This window comes from Nicotiana tomentosiformis, chromosome 8, assembly GCF_000390325.3.
Source record: "Nicotiana tomentosiformis chromosome 8, ASM39032v3, whole genome shotgun sequence".
Lineage (NCBI taxonomy): Eukaryota > Viridiplantae > Streptophyta > Magnoliopsida > Solanales > Solanaceae > Nicotiana > Nicotiana tomentosiformis.
This window is the reverse complement of record NC_090819.1, coordinates 40,847,246-40,867,390: the sequence shown is the minus strand read 5'-3', so window position 1 is coordinate 40,867,390 and position 20,145 is coordinate 40,847,246. Positions and strand designations below refer to the sequence as shown.

The following is a 20,145-nucleotide window of genomic DNA, read 5'->3' as shown; positions in this document are numbered from 1 at the left end:
CTAGCCTCTTAACTCACATGAAATTTTAGACTACTGTTTTGTAAGTTGCTCGATGATGTTACATGCAGTTGGTTGTTCTTTATGGGAGCATTTACTACTCCTATTTATAGTGGCATTCAATGCCTTAGGCTCAACAGAATTCTAACTCAGTAGTGGAGAGTGACGAAGGGGTAGTGATGTGAGCATAATCAAGTGAAAATCTTAGAAAACAGAGGGAAATCAGTGAGGCTTTTTACTTGGGCATGGGGAAATGAGAAATTGACCGTTGAAGCGGACGAGCGCAAAACACACACTTAAATATGCTCGCTTGTCGAATATAGTATAATATAATATCGTATCCACAGGGATTGGAGTTAAACAGTATTATTGTAGTTTGTAGCTAGATTGCTATCCAAGATGATTAACAATTTAGATTTATGTGATTTAAAACTAAAATTAACTAAGAATCTAAAGCTAATTGACGAATGACACTCGAACAAAAGTAAGCAAGGAAGATATCAATAGGAGAAAATAGGGATTGATTGGATAGGTGCAAGATAAATGTCTGGGATTTAACTCTAGTTAATTCACTTCTAATATTCAAGTGAGTCTCTTAAATTCAATCAATTATTAGTTCAAACATTTAGTAGAAACTCCTCTCTCGATTAAGTCTCAACCTCATAATATGAACCAATATAAGATTAGTGAAGATATGCAAGAATTCGTAGTGGAGTGGTCTTTAGGAGAACCTCTCTCGATTATCCTCCTAACTAGGGTTAAACAATAATTCAATTAGCCTCTTTCAATTATTAAGAAGAATTAATGAACTCAAATAACAAGATAATGCAACTATATCACAAGTTATGTCTCTCTCGATTACATGAACTTGTGAATATAGATGCAACAATTAAATCATCCAAAACTATTCAATACATAAAAATTAGAGTTATAATCCACAAACAAATATCAATACACCAAATCCATCAAACCCTAAAGAAAACTACTCCATAGATATGGAGTAATTCATCACAAATAAGTTTAAGTTAAAAGAAAGCATAAACGATCCAAACTCTTGTCTTGAGTGAGGATTGAATGATGCAATCCTTGTGCTCTTGCTTCTCCCACTTCTCCTTAGACTCCTTAGGTCTTAGATGTGTCAAAAGTCTCAAAAATAATATTTTTTCATGTATATATACCAAATAGGGTTTGGCCCAAACGAAAACACCTTTTCCTACGCGAAATATGACTCTTTCCGGAATAGGACATGCGCAACCGCGCACCTGGGAATATGCTCGCGCATATGGCCGCACACTTTGGACAGTATTCTGTCTAACTTGCGCACCCAGTGCGCGCTCATGCACCTGAGTGGCCTCTGAACTTTGCCAATTTCTGACATATATTTACACTGCTACGTCGCACTAGTGTATTTTTTCAGCAGTTGATTCTTCCTTGAATTTTGACGTCCAGCAGTGATCCTCGACCCCCGAACACGATCCCGGCTTATTCTTTTGGGCTTTTACTCAGACTTCAAAGCTCCAACTAACTCGAATTAGTTCCACAATATCTACATAACTAAGAATCACTCCTATAAGACATAAAACACACAGTTAGTGCAAAATACTAGCGATTGAAAGCTCAACTCAATTAAAGTGCAGTAAATTAGAGTGCGATAAGCAACTAAAACATGCAATTATAGCCTACCATCAACACCCCACACTTAAAACATTGCTCGTCCTCGAGCAATCAAACTATACTTTATATAGACACGACCTCATTACACAACTCTCATAACTCATCATACCTTAAAATAGATTAAGCACAATAGTGTAACATCCTAGCCTCAACATTTGACTCGTAAGTATCACGCATTATTTACAACTCACTCACTAACTCTAACCTAAAGGTCAACGACATTACCTTTCCTTCATGAATCAAGTGCCCTCACACAACAATAGAGAGTAGTTCCACATACCATAGAAATTAAGAACATTTAGGAACTCAAAATAGAAAGAATTCGCTCACTCTCAGAAACAACATTCATATGCCAAAAAAGATGAACCATAGGCTTGTCCGTAGTGTACTACTCTACTAATTCGAGCTCATTCACTCAAGGATCAAGTAGGACTTTAATTGGTTGTAATGTAGGCTGCAAGATGGGTATGATACATTTGGATATAAGAGTTACTACACCTCCCTAAGTACTTTAATACATACAATTAACCTTTCAAAACCCCACACTTATGTCAAACCATAACTCCACCTTCACATCAATATACATTAACTCCCAACTTCTTTAAGCATAATTACATCAAGACTTGCCACTATCAAAGAATATTTTGCACAACAATACAACTATTTTTTTTCTTTTCTCTTTCAAGTTGCTCTTACTTTTTTTTTTCTCAAAACAGTGCACCTTTCTCCTTATTTCATTAGTTCTACTCAAAATCCAAACCAACCACCCCACATTTCAACTTTTACAAAGTTCATAACAAATTCAAGTTCTCATGAGAGGTACAAGGTTCAAATAGATGGTCAATTCAAACAAATGGGCAAGGCTTGTAATATGGGTGCCAAAGAAACGGGATTACAGGATCAAAAGGGTTAACTGCGATACATAACAATTAGGTGGGTAAAAGCATATAACTAGCTCAACAAAGAAATGCCTATATCACTTCCAACACTGAATAAAACTACTATTTCGCTTTGCAAACACACGGGGCAAGTTCTAGACATCAAATGCAATGCACATAACTCACTCCGGATTAAACTATCAAGACACTCTAGTCAAAGCAGTTAAGCAAAGTTAAGATCATACACTTTAAGGTACTTATACAAGAGTCAAAAACTGAGCCTAAGTGTCGCAACTAAAGCACTCACTATTCTCAAGGTATAATAAAGTTAAGATCCATTGTCTTCAATTCAGCTCTCAACACAAGGCTTCTTATTCCTAACAAAAAATAAAAACTAACTACACCGGGTTCAATCAAAACCCTTGGAAAAGAACCGCGGCACAAAGAAAAATTAAGGGGAAACTAATACACTACCTAACAAGAGAAATTTTTTTTATCTTTTTATTTCGACTTTAATCCCTCAAGAAACCCGTCAAATGATATCCATCGTCGGAAAAAATCGAAAAATTTTAAATTTTTTTTTCGAATTTTTTTCTTCTAACTATTAAAAAGCAAAAACAAACTAAAACTGATATACATACAACATACCAATATCCCCCACCCCACACTTTAAGTTGTGGCATGTCCCCATGACACACAATTAAAAAGTATAAGGTAGAGAAAACTTCCCTGATTCTCTAGTCGGGGTCTGAATCAAAGTTGGGCTCGATTCTTCTCGCCCGAACTAGTACACACATCCACGCAGATAGCTTCTTCTCAACCTTCTTGGGGTACACCCCACACTTATCTTGTTCACTAACTGCAGCCTTCCCTTTTGAGCTCTTCACCTTCCACTCAACACTTGTAGCTGACTTCTCTCTTTTCACCCCCGTCTCTGTATAAAAATTACACCCTAAAATAATAATTACAAAAAAGTAGATACAAGTTACGTATTTACATTAGCAGTGTAAGGAATTTTTATTTATTTATATAATTTAATTAATGGTAGTAGTTTACTTATCCTTTTTAAGTTGATACTTATAAAATAAATCAAGCGTATAAAAGTGCTTTTCTCATTTCTAATTTATTATGTGGCGGTATTATATTAGACACGGAGCATAAGAAAAAATATTAAAAGATTTTATGACTATAAATGTATATCATTAAAGGTAAAATGCAATTTTAAAATTAAATTATTTTTAATTATAAAAGATCTTATTGTTTACGATAAAAATAGTAAGAAAATAGTACTCTCTCTGTTTCAATTTAAATGACACACCTTATTAGTCCGTTTCAAAAAGAATGACACATTAATATATTTGAAAACAATTCAACTTTAAACTTTTTATTTTACCCACTTTACTCTTAATGAGAAATTTTTATGGCCACACAAATATCATGACCCCATAAAGTTTTTACCCCTTAAGCTTTTAAGACCAAGTCGTTTTTTTTTCCTTAAACTTTATATCAAGTCAAATTATATCATCTAAATTGAATATTAAGTTGAATAAAAGCGGAGGGAATATTTGGTTTCATTTTTTACTTGTTAGCCGTGGATAAGATTAAATTTTTTTTGAAGCGTGAATAGAGGAGAGGGTATAGACGTCATTGCGTCAAAAAAGGAAAGGGTGAGAATGGAAATGTAAAGAGTTTGATAGGGTTGGGGTAATAGGATAAAGGCTATCGGCAGCCAGCCAAACTCATCCTTCTGCTGCTCATATATCTGCTCTACTGACTGCTGCCTAGGGTTTTAGTTCTCTATTCTTCACAAAGGTGAGAGCTATTTCTGCTTACTTACAACCTACCCAATCAACACCACAAGACTTGCTGATAGCTTCTTCAAATTCTTCAATTTTTTTTATGTACAAATATGTTTCTGTATATATGTATAACGATTCGTTTGATTGTTATGTTTAGTTGAGTGTTTATGTTGAAGGATGAGCCGATTGGAAAATGGCCTATACTGTTGGAATACTTGCGGTGAATCTGGGTATAGATGCGTTATAGGCACATGTCTAGGGCTTTCTTTTCCTTAGCTTGATGAAAATGTTGCGGTTTGTATATTGATTGAACTGTTTGATGTCCAATATGGCAATATTCATTGTTTTGTGGATAAATAAGTAGAAATTTACTATTGGAAGTATGTAGATAAGTCAACGATGCTATTTTTTATGTAGCCATTTTTTGTTACTCTTACTAATATACTTTAGGGTGTTTTTGTTTACTTGCTTGCTACCTACTATTATTTTAGTGTTCATGTAAAAAATGTGCTTGACTTTCAGCCTTTGAACTCAATCATTTGATTGTTTTTTACTACTACTTTTCATGTGGAAGTGATTTTGATGTGATTTTTATAATGTTTTTATTGAATATCATATTCTGCAAATTTGTAAATTTTGTTTAGCATTCGGTGTTACATTTTTGTATTTGTCTTGGAACAGATGAATGTAGAAAAGCTACGCAAAATGGCCGGTTCGGTAAGGACTGGTGGTAAGGGAACCATGCGAAGGTTTGTCTCCTTTGAATGTTTGATGTTACTACCACTAGATATAAATGGATAAAATAGCTCTTTTGTGACGTTTGATAACTGAAATAATTATGAATAGTCTGTTTCCTAATGAGAATATGGTCAATTATTGCTGGTTGCCTAAATACAATAGGGACCATGGCAGGAAAAAAATTAGGTCTTTGGCTGTGCCCTGTAATCTGTTCTGATTTCCGTTTAATGTCTGCTTATTCTACAGAAAGAAGAAGGCAGTTCACAAGACAACTACAACAGACGACAAGAGACTTCAAAGCACCCTCAAAAGAATAGGGGTGAATGCTATTCCTGCTATTGAAGAGGTTAACATTTTTAAGGAGGATGTAGTTATCCAATTCATTAACCCCAAAGGTATAAATATAATCTTTTATGCAGGTGTTCTTTGATCCATCTCGCTTACCCGTTAACTATTTCTTTTTGTTTTTATTATTCAGTTCAAGCTTCTATTGCTGCAAACACTTGGGTTGTTAGTGGTTCCCCTCAGACCAAGAGTATGTTTTCTTCTCTTTGATTGCATCTTGATTATGAGTTTGAAGCTGGTACTACTTGTGAGTTGTATCTAGTTATATGCTCCAACAAAAAGAAGCATGGCATTTCAATACTAAAAGAAGCTTGATAATTTGATTATATTTGTGTTTCCTGATCTGTCCCTTGTGCTGTTTGAATATGTTTTAAGAACCTACACTGACTCTCCCTCTTTCTCTGTGTTTTTGTAACATTTAAGAGTTTCTAAGCTTTATTTCTTTCCTATTTCAGAGTTGCAGGATATTCTTCCTCAAATTATTCACCAGTTGGGTATGGTCCTTTATGATGCCTAAGATGCAGACGTCACAAAAGATTAAGCAGTATAGCATTTATTGACTGTTGTAAAATCTGTTTTCAGGCCCTGATAATTTGGAGAATTTGAAGAAGCTAGCAGAGCAGTTCCAGAAGCAGGCACCTAGTGCTGCCGGGGCGCCTGAAGGTGCTGCTGCACCACAGGACGATGATGATGATGAGGTGCCGGAACTCGTGGCTGGCCAAACCTTTGAAGCAGCCGCTGCAGAGGAGGGTCACACTTCCTAAAATTTTAATTGAATTTTGTATCAACCCCTCCGTCTCGACGTTTTGAGATCCGTTTAATTTAGTTGAGTGTTATATTTGATTTTGATTGTGACAACTAAAAAAATCATCAAAATGGTTTTGTAGTAAGCTACTCTGCCTTCTAATCCTTAATTCTCTGCATTAGCTCGGCAGAGACTCCTATTGCATTTAAGCAAGTCTTTGGTGAGAAGCCTTTTGAAGCATACTTCTTTCACGCATAAAAAGTTAGTCTTTATGCTCTTGCTGCATCACATAGAAAGTAAAATAAAATTTGCCGTCGTGTATACAATCATGTTCTTTCTTCCATTTTTTCCTTTTGCAATAAGTAATGAAGTTGCACATATGTAGGAATTAAAAATTGAAGAAGATTTCATTGGCTGGAAAAGTTTGAACACTATCAATAGGTAATACGTTACTTCAAATATTCTGTTGGCGATATGGCTAAAGTAACTGTTAAGACCCGAGAATCTTATTAAGATCTTAGGTAAAATGATGCTGTATAGCCGTTTTTAAAATAATAGTAAAAAAAATCATATATATATAAATTTTATATACTTTTTTGGTTACCAAAAATTAAATAGTTTGTAGTGAGGATAAAAGTGCTTAAAGTTGGCATTTGCCAGCTTACAGATTATCATTATGTCGATCAGATAATCAGTAAGGCATGTTGTCTTAAAAAGGGGATAAAAGAAATTTCTGTACCGGTGTCAAATGTACCATTTATCGAGGGAGTCAGGGAGGGACGTATCAAACTGAAATAGAAGTGCAACCAAAGTTGTATGTACAACTCAAAGTCAAGAAAATGAAAACAATTACTGTTAGCTGGTTAATAAAAGGATTATAGTACGACTTGACGAGTTCTTTTTTAGGAGTTCGCCCATAAAATTATAAGAACAAATATTTAAATGGAAATTTGCAAATTGCAAGAATCAAACTCAATTCCACATGTTATCCGCATTCAAATCGTTGAACGAGATTGTATAGGAAAGATAACTTGTAGAGTAAAGTCCGTTAGGTATATAATTACCTAGCATACTAATTTACTAAAGCAAGACGCTATCTTGCACGTCTTGTTCCCTCGTTATGTCTCTCTAATTCAAAACTATATATGATACATATATTCAAAACAATCGAAATTTCTTTTCCTGCACTGGGGATGTAAAAAAACCACTATGTTCCCTTCAACTTTGTGACAGGGACAAAGATATTGAGTGCTTCATCACAACTAGGAGCATCTGCTCGGCAAGATCTGCCATTTGGAAGCCTCAGCATTGTATGGGGTAAAATTTAGGACTTGCTAGGTGGACCAACGAGGGTGGAAATCTTGGCCTGCTAGGTGTCAGGCACTCGAGGGCATTGTGGCTGGGGGCTTCTAGATCATTGTCATCGGTATCTCAAGACAACGGTGCCATCTCGGAATGAACAAGGCCATCATTGGCCGGTCAGGCGATGGCACCGGGTCCAACGGATCTCTTCCTTTTGGCCCTGACCCCAGTGCCAGCTGGAGCGCATTCTCACCAACCCTCTGACATCAGCCATTCTCGAGCTCTATGTCGAGCCAGATACACCTTTTAAATAATCTTTTTTGCACTGTCGACGGGTCTTGTCACAAAAAGGTGCTTTCTTGTTTTGTATAGATAGCTTCTGAGAGAAGCTAAAGGGGCATTATCATCTTCCTCTAAAAACATCTCTTTTTCTCTATATCATATCTAGCAGAGAATACTAGCAAATACACAAAGCTCATTATTTTTTTGAACTCTAGTCTTGTTGATTCGTTGATATTACTGTAATCTTAGTTTCATACGTGTTACACAAATTACACTAGCAGATAAGGGGTTTTAGATTAATCACGATTCACTTGCCTTTAATCCCTTCTTTTATCAAAATAACTGTTAAAGCGGATAACCTATTTTTCCCGACTAACAATGTGGCACAGTCTGTGGGGAGATGCAGCTGTGATATCGTCTTGATCCTTTTGCTTTAAGCCCTTTTCTAAACCACCAAAAACTTACTTACTATCTAACTTTGGCCATATCGGAGACTCAGCGTGAAAACCCATGCATAGATGGCCAACAAGTCATACCAAGGCCTTTGGTGAACCTGCCAAGCCCAGGGGTGTCCGAGGGCCTGCAGGGTTTGCAACACTTTGGGGGACATGAGAAGGAGGACAACTAGTCCCCTTTGCATGCAGCGGGTCAGGCCCGACTTCCACAAGAAGGGTTTCGGGCTCGAGAAGATGGTGAAAAATATGCTGGCTGCACAAAATACGTTTGTGATGCGTATGGAGAACGCTATTGCCTCTTTTACCAACAACACTTTCCTCGGAGCGGTCGTGCCTTGTCATCCCATATCGACTGAGATCCTAGCAGGTATTGCAACTAACACGGTCATAGCGAAGGTCTCTTGTGGTTCGGGGATCAGAATGAGTGGATCCGGGACCGCACAAACGTAAGAAAAAACGTACAGGGCTGAGCTTCTCAACTTTGTGCAGAAGATACACGCCCAAATGGATTAGATACCTGGGGTCTCATTGGTTGTCAAGGGCATAAACACCAAAAGGTATGCAAAGCTACCATTTAAATCAAGTGCGGCTCTGGAGCTTATCCCAAAAAGATTCAAAATGCCAGATGTGCTAAGATATGACGAGACAACAGATCCATAGGAGCACGTGGCAGCCTATACGACCAACATCAATGGAAATGACTTATAGCCGGCCGAGATCGAATTAGTCATGCTCAAGAAGTTTTGCCAAACACTTACAAAGGGAGCTTTTACTTGGTATACACTTTTACCTGAACATTCTATTAATTTTTTGCTATACTTGTAGATATTTTTGTGAAGGCCTATGCTGCGGCTCGGAAGTTCCAAACCCACAAGGAAGACATATTCAAAATAAAGCAACGTGAGGGCGATATGTTTCAAAGCTTTGTAGAGAAATTCCAACGGGAAAGAATGATGTTGCCCATAATATCGGAGGATTGGGCTGTAGCAGCACTACCGATGGTTTGAACCCAAACATCTTCGACGCTTCATGGAAGTTAAACGAGAGCCTGTGGGAATACCCTGCCAAGACTTGGTACAAAGTGAACCACAAGTATGTAGTCAAGATGCGACTTTAAATGAGATATCGCTTCCAAGAAAGACCAAAAGGCATACCAAAAGCTGGGTGAAGGAATTTGAGGGGCTGGTTTGAACTTTATTCGTCCCCTAGACAATATAGACCGAGCTCGAGATCAGATCCCATTAGGAGTAAATGGGGGATGGTTAGGAGAGATATGGCAGGGCCCTCCAGTCCACCACCGAGAGATCCGACCCTTGAGGTTGTCTGAATATAATTTCAGCATCAGGCCCGTTTAATTGGTGAGAGCTTTGAAAGATATCAAGGAGGGTAGATTTCTAAGGGAGATCCGTTCCACCCTAGACACAAGGAACTAGGACCTATGGTGTGATTTTCACAACACTCATGGGCACCTGACTGGAGACTGCAAGCATTTGTGAGCCAAAGTGGCTCAATTACTCAAGGCTGAGCACTTGAAGGAATTTCTCAGTGACCGACCCAAGCAAAAACTGAGCAAAAATCGGATCAGTGAGGAACCAAGGAAGCCGCAATCACTGAAGTAGAGAATCCACATGATTTTTGTAAGGCCCCGTAAAAATTTTCCAATAAATTTAAGGTTTTATGGTGCTGAAGTAGGCAAATGTGTTGGAAGGGGTACGAACGTTTTGGGTTGTACAATGCATTGTGGAGCTGGTGGGGAGTTTTGCAAAACATGGCATTTCTGTGGTCTATTATGCGACTGCAGAACTATTCCGCCGGTCGCAGATCCGCCGCAGAGTGAACCAGGTGAAGTTTAATTTTGAGGGCTATTCCACGGTCAATTATGCAGTCGCATAATGTCACGACCCAAAATTCATATGTCGTGATGGCGCCTATCTTAATACTAGGCAAGCCGATAACCTCAATAAAACACTATAATCTTTTAAATTTGAAAACATAATATTTGAATTCAATAGAAAACCCCACACATACTGATATAAAATACACTCCCAAAACCCGGGGTCACTGAGTACATGAGCATCTAAATGATAACATAGTCTGACTAATACAAACACTGTCTGGAAATGTAGAAGAGTACAAATAACTGAAAGGAAAGAGAGTCAAGGTCTGCGGACGTCAAGCAGCTACCTCGATAGTCTCCAACAGATAATCTTCCAAAAACTAGCAACCGCCGTGTCCGAAAGTACCTGGATCTGCACACGAAGTACAAAGTGTAGTATGAGTACAACCGACCCCATGTACTCAATAAGTAACAAGACTAACCTTTGGCATGAAAGTAGTGACAAGCTCAACAGGTACAGTCCAATATAGAAATAACAGTACAAAAATGAAGGCATACTTTCAAGTTCAACAGTTAACTCAGTACAAATAAAAATAGATAAATTCTGAATGATATGAGGAATGTGACATATCTATATCTACATGCCAATGTACATGTTGTATGTGATGCACCTCTGTAGAAAACCTTGTGCACTCACAAATCTCAAAATACTCAATCACTCAGTACTGTATATGGCCAATCCAGCCTAGGGAAGATCCATCCCGTATATATACACATCAGCTGACTATCAGTCAATCAGTACTGTATAAGGCCAATCCAGCCTAGGGGAAGACCCATCCCTAGATGTAAATGATTCGGACAAGATCCATGTCCAGGGAAGATCCATCCCTCAATATAAATCAATCGCGCTCACTGTGGAGGGTGCAGACTCCGGAGGGGCTCCTTCAGCCCAAGCGCTATAATAGCCAGATCCAGACATAAATAAATAAAACATGCTGCGGCGTGCAACCCGATCCCATAACACTCAAAATCTCCAGCCTTTCGGGCTCTCAATGACATGAAAATCAACCCGACATGATAAAATGGTGTATCAATGAATAACAACAGAGACTAAGATATGATATGCAAATGATAGATGTGACTGAGTACAAAATTATAAATTTAAACAAGTAATTCAATAGAAATAAGACCTCTGTGAGTGGTCCCAAAATATCAGCACATAGCCTAAACATGATCTTTAATCATGAGTCTCAGCTCAATTTCCTCTAACACGTGGAGGATATGTGGATAATGACATGAGTATTTGATTATGCAACTCCACAGAATCAATTAAGTCACAATTTCTATGGTGCACACCCACACGCCCATCACCTAGCATGTGCGTCACCTCCATACAATTCACATAGCACGTAATTCAGGGATTCATATCCTCAGAACAAAGTTTAGAAGTGTTACTTACCTCAAACCGTGTAATTCTTTATTCCATTATGCCCTTGCCTCACGAATCTGCCTCCGAACGCCTCGAATCTAGTCATAATTAATTCGATTCAGTCAATACAAATTATAGGAATTAATTCCATATGAAAATACTAATTTTCCAACAAAATTCGAAATTTAACTCAAACATCGTCAGTGGGGCCCACATCTCCGAGCCTAACAAAAGTTACAAAATATGAATGCCCATTCAACCACGAGTCCAACCATACCAAATTTACCAAATTCCGACATCAACTCGACTTCAAATCCTCAAATCTTATTTTCAAATCCTAGGCCCAAATCCTCGAATTACACCTCAAAAACACATAATCTAGTCGGAATAATCGATGATAATTCAATATTATTGACAAACAATGATCATAAGTGACTTACCTCAAGATTTCCCGTGAATTCTCTCCGAAAAATCGCCTCAACCCGTGTTTGAAATGTCCAAAAATGAGAATCTCGGACCCCTCTATTTTTGTACATTATCTAGAGGTTCCTTTTCTGCGGAATTTATTTTAACTGCATCTGCGGTTCTGCTTTTGCGGTGAAGCTACCGCTCCTGCGACTGCCTTCGCTTCTGCGGACAAGAAGTCTGCTTCTGCGGTCCAGTCCCTACTTAGCCCAGGCCGCATCTGCGACCATTTTGTCGCTTCTACTATGGCGCTTCTGTGAGGCTTCATCCGCTTCTGCGGACCTCACGCTTCTGCGATGCCAGGCTCACTTCTGCGAGCTCGCACATGCGTGATAATTTCCGCAGGTGCGATTGCATCTATAGGAAGAAATTCTCAGCTTTGTTCTAAGTCAAAATTTGATTCGTTAACCATCCGAAACTCAACCGAGGCCCCCAGTATTACACCCCATAGTTTTGTACGTGAGAGTACGTTGTAAGTCAATTGATGTAAGCTCTGAAATGAGATCATCTTTGAAAGTACATACAGTAAGTTAATCATGTTAACTTGGAGGTTACAAATATTTAAGATCATGGACTGCAAGTACCAAGAAGGTTGGAAGTCTTAGAAGCAAAACCAATTGAAGAAAATAAGTTTCGTCGAAAGTCGACAAGTTGGGAATGTTATAACATATACTTTGGGGTGAGTCTAGGCTGCTCAAAATTCTAAGGAGGTTATGTAATGAGTTATTTTTGTCTTATGATAGTCGTGTGTTATGTTTTGAAGTCAAGCGAGTTGTGGAACAAAAGTTGGCAAAGATCATCACAAGTTACATTCATAAATATGCTTAATATTAGGTCAAATGTAGCTAAGCATTTCTCCATATTTACTAGGAATTACGAGATTATCCATATATCAAATTAACAATCTATGAGTATAGTTTCTAATGCATTAAACCGTTTGTCGATACGACATTGGAGTAGAGAGATATGTGCAGTTTTGCGAGACTGCGCAAACTGCATAGATGACAAGTAGGTGTGTCACTGAAGCTTTTTGAGCAATACATTTCGTGTGCTATATGAGGTCTTTTTGGGACATATTATATACCAAATTGAAGGTCCTATAATGTAGTTTCTAACTCTCTTAACTGTTTATTCATATAACATCCGTATAAAAAGATATAAGCATCAGAAGAAGGGCCAATGCTAGGGTGCCAAGTTAGCACCTCTTTGATTTTTCAAAAGTTGATATATATAGGGTTTTAAATCGTCTTTCTCTTAATTTTTCAAGAACACGACCAGAGAGCCCCCAAAAACTTACCCTTAATCTATCTACAAGGGTTCCAAAGAAGATAACATCCCGAGTACGAAATCAAGAATCACTATATCGCCTCTCTTTTTCTTTGTAGTTTGAATTTAGGAAGGTACTTCATAGTTAATAAAATGCCTACTTTCAGTATTTAAGCTTTTAAATGTCAACGAAGGTTGATAAATTTATTTTCTAATTATTAGAACTCACGGGACGGTGATCGGAAGCCGTGAGTTCGATTTATTTCACTTTTAATGGACTGTTTTGTAGTCCACTCGTGTTGGCCTCTTGTGCTGATGTTTTATGGAGTTTTGGAGGAGACAAGGTGTGTAGAAACACAACATAATGACAGAATGGTGGGCTGGTCATTCGTCATTACATTTTTTAGGTTATTTGACACTACTTTGGTTGTCGTTTTTATTTATGAAGTGATTAGGGTGTGTGGGCTGTTTTGTGGTATATTGAGATGGAGATAAGGTTAGAATATGATGCATACATGTTGTTCTTGTTGTTGTTGGTATATGGTATTGGAGAAGGGCCTAGTTACAGGGGAGATGCTGCCCAAATTTACGTAACGAGCTACTAGTTTAAGTTGCAGACTTAGCCTTTACTCAACACTGATTTTGAATCTCCTTGTGTTGTGGTAGATTGAGTTGAGTTGTTTGAAGAATTGCTTGGAAGGTATTAAGGACTCAACGGAGTTATGGTATGTTAAGACTAAACCTTTCCTTCATTTTGGCATGATCCCGTAACTACATGAGTTTGATAACGAGACATAAAGAGAAGTTCGTATTCCTGAACTTATGTACATTATCCTAGTCTCATAAGTTACAGTACTCTCCCTTATCGGGACTTTATATTTAGTTCATTATTGTCTTCTTTTAGCCAAAAGAGCAGAGAGTCTATATATATACAGTATTACAGTATTTTCACCACCATCGAGCTATAATTGGTGGGTAGGCCCCTATTGGGCAACCTCTGATCAGGTGGTAAGTTATATATCGAGCCTACTGTGGCCGAGTGCCTATGAGCGAGCCTAGAATGGCTGAGACATAGAGCCTAGTTGTCACGCCCCAAACTCGAGGAGCGCAACCGACGCTCAACTGAGTGAACCCAGTCGAGCAAGCCTACGTTACATCAACCTCTTATCATAACTCATGCATGATTTATCAAAACATAATTAGATCATGACTTTCATATTGAATACATTTGGCTCAATGGCTCATAATTTTTTTTCTTTTCTTTTTTCACTCGTGATGGGTACATAGCTTCATAAATATCTGTGACCATAAATACATGACGAAACTCAAAACTTAAGTACATGACCCACATCGTACATGGAGCTTCTATGACAATAGATACCTATGTACATAATACCAACTAGACTCGAGTGCCCGCTAGAATTGTAGCAGGATCACCATAATCTGATGCACAGAAGATCCCTACCAAAGATCCATATCATCATGTAGAAGTATACCTGCATCCATTAAAAGATGCAGCGCCCCCGACAAAAGGGACGTTAGTACTGTCGAATAGTACTAGTATGTATAACTAAACACCCTCTCAATAAAACAATTAATATTACAAGGAGGAATAATCACAAAATCAATGAAAGTCTCGAACAATACCAAAACATCAAGTGTCACGTAAATTCCCATAATTTCAGAGTAGTGAGTCTTAGCACCAATATACCATTGTTCATAATACCATTATTCACAATACCAATACCACCGTCCTCTTAGCACGGAGTTCGATCACGACCCGATCGGCTAGGCTGTCTTATTCGAGACATCAAACCCTTTGTTTTTATATCAATCATATCATTTCATATTTCTTTCATTAACATACATCAAAAGACTACAAAACATTGCGTAGGTTGAAATATCAAGCCTTATTATACTTGCATCATTCTAAACTTCTTTTAGGGTCAACTGAGCCATATGATCTATACGCGGAACACATAATATAAAGTAATTGAAACAACATGTACAAACAAGGCCAATGAAAATGGCTCATAATGTTTGCGATGACAATGCATCTCACTTGACCGTCCATATCCCTCTCTTATCTTACCCTATGCATTTCATAGACCGTTCCTAGTTTTCACATATCATATTATACACCTATGCGTTTCATAGACCATTCATAGGATTTCATACACAATACACCTATACGTTTCATAGACCGTTCATAGGATTCATATATACCATACAATACACTTGTGCGTTTCATAGACCGTTCACAGTGTTTACTTACACAATTCACCTGTGCATTTCATAGATCGTTCACAGTGTTCACATATCATATTATACAGCTATGCGTTTCATAGACCGTTCATAGGATTCATATATACCATACGATACACTTGTGCGTTTCATAGACCGTTCACAGTGTTTACTTACACAATATATCTGTACGTTTTATAGACCATTCATAGTGTTTACTTACACAATACACCTGTGCATTTCATAGTCCGTTCACAGTGTTCACATATGATATTATACACCTATGCGTTTCATAGACCGTCCACATGATTCACATATACCATAAGATACACCTGTGCGTTTCATAGACCGTTCACAATGTTTACTTACACAATACACCTGTGCGTTTCATAGACCGTTCACAGTGTTTACTTACACAATACACATGTGCGTTTCATAGACCGTCCACATGATTTAATAATACAATATACCTATGCGTTTCATAGACCGTCCATAGGATTTCATAACAAGATATACCTATTCGTTTCATAGACCGCCCATAGGGTTCATAACACATCATTATGTATATAACCATGTATAAACTCAAAGCGACATGATTAACATTACATTAAGGTCGTAAATTCCCGGATCATTGGAACACTTCAAGTTCATGCCCATCATGGAGAAACACAACACATTACATTAGCACATGCATGGTGAATCAATAAGTCAATTTCAATGGCACATAAGCCCAATTTCCTTTCTCAAAGTTCATCATCATTTAGCATAGGACATCTCCTTTCCATCTCGTTATTTACTCATTTGACATCTTGAGGTCATTAGCTAAGTTCATGATTCTTGAGTTCTTAACATCGAAGTTATTTACATATATTATTTCAGAAGCATACAACTATAGTTGAAACCATTGGGACATAAAACACCTCATAATTCTCATTTAGGCGAACAACCACATTTGATCTTCATACTATCACTTAATTAGCACTTTCAATTACATACAACATCATTATTTCATTGGTTCCCTTTTTGCCATACATATTATTCTTCATTCATGGCACAGTGGCCGTATCTTATATTCCATACTTTTATTTCATTACTTTCAATACTCATCATCATATTTCACACATCATTTCATTTCATTGGCTCTATTGGCCACAATCATAACTTTCATTATTGGCACGATGTCTACACTTTATATCCCCAACTCACTACTTTCACTTTCAAGCATCTTTATAAATTATCGACAACAAAGAATCTCAAATCATGACTTTTAGTACACCTATGAGCAAATAAGAGTCTTATGTACATTGAGACTTCTTACACAATTTGGCATAATAGCCTTCACTTGAAACGCTACTTGGAGTCATAATATTTTTATACCCAACTCATGCTTTGAACACATTCTCGAAGGATAACATCATATGAAAAAAGTATCTGAAATACATTTTGAATATATACCTTTCAACACAAAGCTTATTTGGAATAATTGATTTATAAAGAATAACTCGGGGCTTACAAGAGCATCGTGGAATTCAATTCTATCAAAGAAGTTTAGCCAACATACCTTGCTTTGAGCTTTTCTTAAATTACTACAACGTTCCGAAAATTATATCAATCCCAATCTATTTTGAGACATAACAAAATTGAACTATTATTAGGAAGATATTCATGATCTCAGCTCATTTGAGCATTTTATCAAACACTAGGTGTGTAAATCTAACTACAAGGTTCTTCTACAAGATTTCCTTCACTCCACAATCCAATCTTTACTTATTTGAGCTCAACAATCTTCCCACAAACCTTATTAGTACAAGCATGTGTAAATAATACTCTTATACCCAAGAATCATACTCCAAATCAACCATCCTTTACCCAAATTCAAAATTGGAAACTAGAGTATGGAACCTTACCTCTTAGATGAAGATCTTGTGATTAGCTTCCTTGATTCTTGAAGATTGGTGCAATATTGGATAATTATAATGTTAGGTTCCCTCCTTCTCTCTCCAAAATGCTCTCACCTCTCTCTAAAACCCTCAGAAAATTACCCCAAAATAAGCCCCAAAGGCTATTTATCAAAATGGGGCCAGGTTATGAAAATAAAAAAATTAACCCTCCGAAAGCAGGTCTGCGGTAACATAATGGACCGCAAAATGGGTATGCGGTTCACAAAATGCACCGCAAAATTGATGCCTAGAAATGGGCTTCACTGGACAGGTCTGCCACCATTTTGCGGCCGCATAACTACTTCTGCGATCGCAGAATTGGTCGCAGAATCGCATTTTTTCAGCCTTTGGTAATTTGGTCATAACGTCTTGTAGGAATGTCCAAATGATGAACGGTTTGCAGCGTTGGAAACTAGACCCAAAGGGATTTAATGTGATAGGGAATAGACCATATAACTCTTCATATCCAGATAGAGATGCTCGTTTAAAGTTAGGTCTTGTGCGAACTCACTTGAAACTTTATTCTATCATGAAATTTTCAACTTGCCTTAGCCTTGAGGCTCTTCTTTGACCATAAACTATTCTTAATGCACTTCATACATATATTATTATGATCAATTGATATAATTCATATAATATTCCTTGTTTACACAGAAAATAATATAATTAGTGTACATCTACTTTCTTACTAGCACTCAAGTACTTCGAAATTTTTCGGGGTGTTACATTCTCCCCCACTTAAGAACATTCGTCTTCGAATGTTTTATAAGTCCCTTCTAAGAATAGGGTTACCATAATTTTACCTCCAAACGTTATACATAGGCACTTATGACTACATGGGTCTTATACTTCCTATCCAAAATCTCAACTTACTTAAAGATTTTGGTAGAGTTTCCCCTGTAACTAGGCCTATCCACATGTCAGAGAATCCCAAAAATCAATCATATACAACGTATAGATAATACCACTTTGCACCATATATATATGAAATCAATAACTATGACTCTCCAGGCCAACTTTATGATCTTTCTTACCTTTGGTCGTATCATTGGCTTTTTCTTCGTCCATTACGAGGACAATTGGGTTCCTCACACATTATGACTGTCATGTGCATCATTCCTTTAATACTTATGCCTTTAGCATTTCGTAGCACGATGTGCTACATTCCTTGGTATTAACAAGGGAACTCTGAGACTAACTTGGAACATTAACGCATGATCGAGGATAGAAGAAGAGAAATATTTCCTAAATGTCGTTGTAGCCTACCTATTATTAGTGTGGCCGGCAACACACCGATAAGAGGGACTCTACTAACACAGCTCCATGACACCTTAGGAATCCATAACCATGCTCTGATACCAAGTTTGTCACACCCCAAACTCGAGAAGCACGACCGACGCTCAACTAAGTGAACCCAGTCGAGCAAGCCTACGTTACATCAACCTCTCATCATAACTCATGCATTATTTATCAAAACATAATTAGATCATGACTTTCATATTGAATACATTTGGCTCAATGGCTCATAATATTTTTTTCTTTTCCTTTTTCACTCGTGATGGGTACATAGCTTTATAAATATCTGTGAATATAAATACATGACGAAACTCAAAACTTAAGTACATGACCCACAGTGTACATGGAGCTTCTATGACAATAGATACCTAAGTACATAATACCAACTAGACTCGAGTGCCCACTGGAATTGTAGCAGGCTCACCATAATCTGATGCACAGAAGATCCCTACCAAAGATCCATATCATCATGTAGAAGTATACCTGCATCCATTAAAAGATGCAGCGCCCCCGGCAAAAGGGACGTTAGTACTGTCGAATAGTACTAGTATGTAACACGAAACACCCTCTCAATAAAATAATTAATATTACAAGGAGGAATAATCACAAAATCAATGAAAGTCTCGAACAATACCAAAACATCAAGTGTCACGTAAATTCCCATAATTTCAGACTAGTGAGTCTTAGAACCAATATACCATTGTTCACAATACCATTATTCACAATACCAATACCACCGTCCTCTTATCACGGAGTCCGATCACGACCCGATCAGCTAGGCTGTCTTATTTGAGACATCAAACCCTTTGTTTTTATATCAATCATAGCATTTCATATTTCTTTCATTAACGTATGCCAAAAGACTACAAAACATCACGTAGGTTGAAATATCAAGCCTTATTATACTTGCATCATTCTAAACTTCTTTTAGGGTCAACTGAGCCATATGATCTATACGCGGAACACATAATATAAAGTAATTGAAAAAACATGTACAAACAAGGCCAATGAAAATGGCTCATAATGTTTGCGTTGACAATGTATCTCACTTGACCGTCCATATCCCTCTCTTATCTTACCCCTATGCATTTCATAGACCGTCCCTAGTGTTCACAAATCATATTATACACCTATGCATTTCATAGATCGTTTATAGGAGTTAATACACAATACACCTATACGTTTCATAGACCGTTCATAGGATTCATATATACCATACGATACACTTGTGCGTTTCATAGACCGTTCACAGTGTTTACTTACACAATATATCTGTGCGTTTCATAGACCGTTCATAATGTTTACTTACACAATACACCTGTGCGTTTCATAGACCGTTCATAGCTTTCACATATGATATTATACACCTATGCGTTTCATAGACCGTCCACAGGATTCACATATACCATAAGATACACCTGTGCGTTTCATAGACCGTTCACAGTGTTTACCT

The 20,145-nt window shown here is 37.4% G+C and overlaps 1 protein-coding gene across 1 annotated transcript; it reads left to right on the top strand.

The window, feature by feature from the left end:
• The first annotated feature begins 4,218 nt into the window (after nucleotides 1-4,218).
• Nucleotides 4,219-6,321, top strand: LOC104119736 (nascent polypeptide-associated complex subunit beta-like). The gene is made up of 6 exons (XM_009631313.4): nucleotides 4,219-4,361; nucleotides 5,030-5,097; nucleotides 5,333-5,481; nucleotides 5,565-5,621; nucleotides 5,887-5,925; nucleotides 6,014-6,321. The coding sequence occupies exons 2-6, from the start codon at nucleotides 5,030-5,032 to the stop codon at nucleotides 6,193-6,195; spliced, it is 495 nt and encodes a 164-aa protein (XP_009629608.1). The 5' UTR covers nucleotides 4,219-4,361; the 3' UTR covers nucleotides 6,196-6,321.
• Nucleotides 6,322-20,145: the final 13,824 nt, after the last annotated feature.

What these genes read in the sequence shown, in the direction of transcription:
- LOC104119736 (XM_009631313.4), top strand. Translation starts at nt 5,030, where the DNA reads ATGAATGTAGAAAAGCTACGCAAAATGGCCGGTTCGGTAAGGACTGGT. An exon ending in TGGTTCCCCTCAGACCAAGA is followed by an intron (nt 5,622 to 5,886) that starts GTATGTTTTCTT and finishes TTCCTATTTCAG; the next exon opens with AGTTGCAGGATATTCTTCCT. An exon ending in TCAAATTATTCACCAGTTGG is followed by an intron (nt 5,926 to 6,013) that starts GTATGGTCCTTT and finishes ATCTGTTTTCAG; the next exon opens with GCCCTGATAATTTGGAGAAT.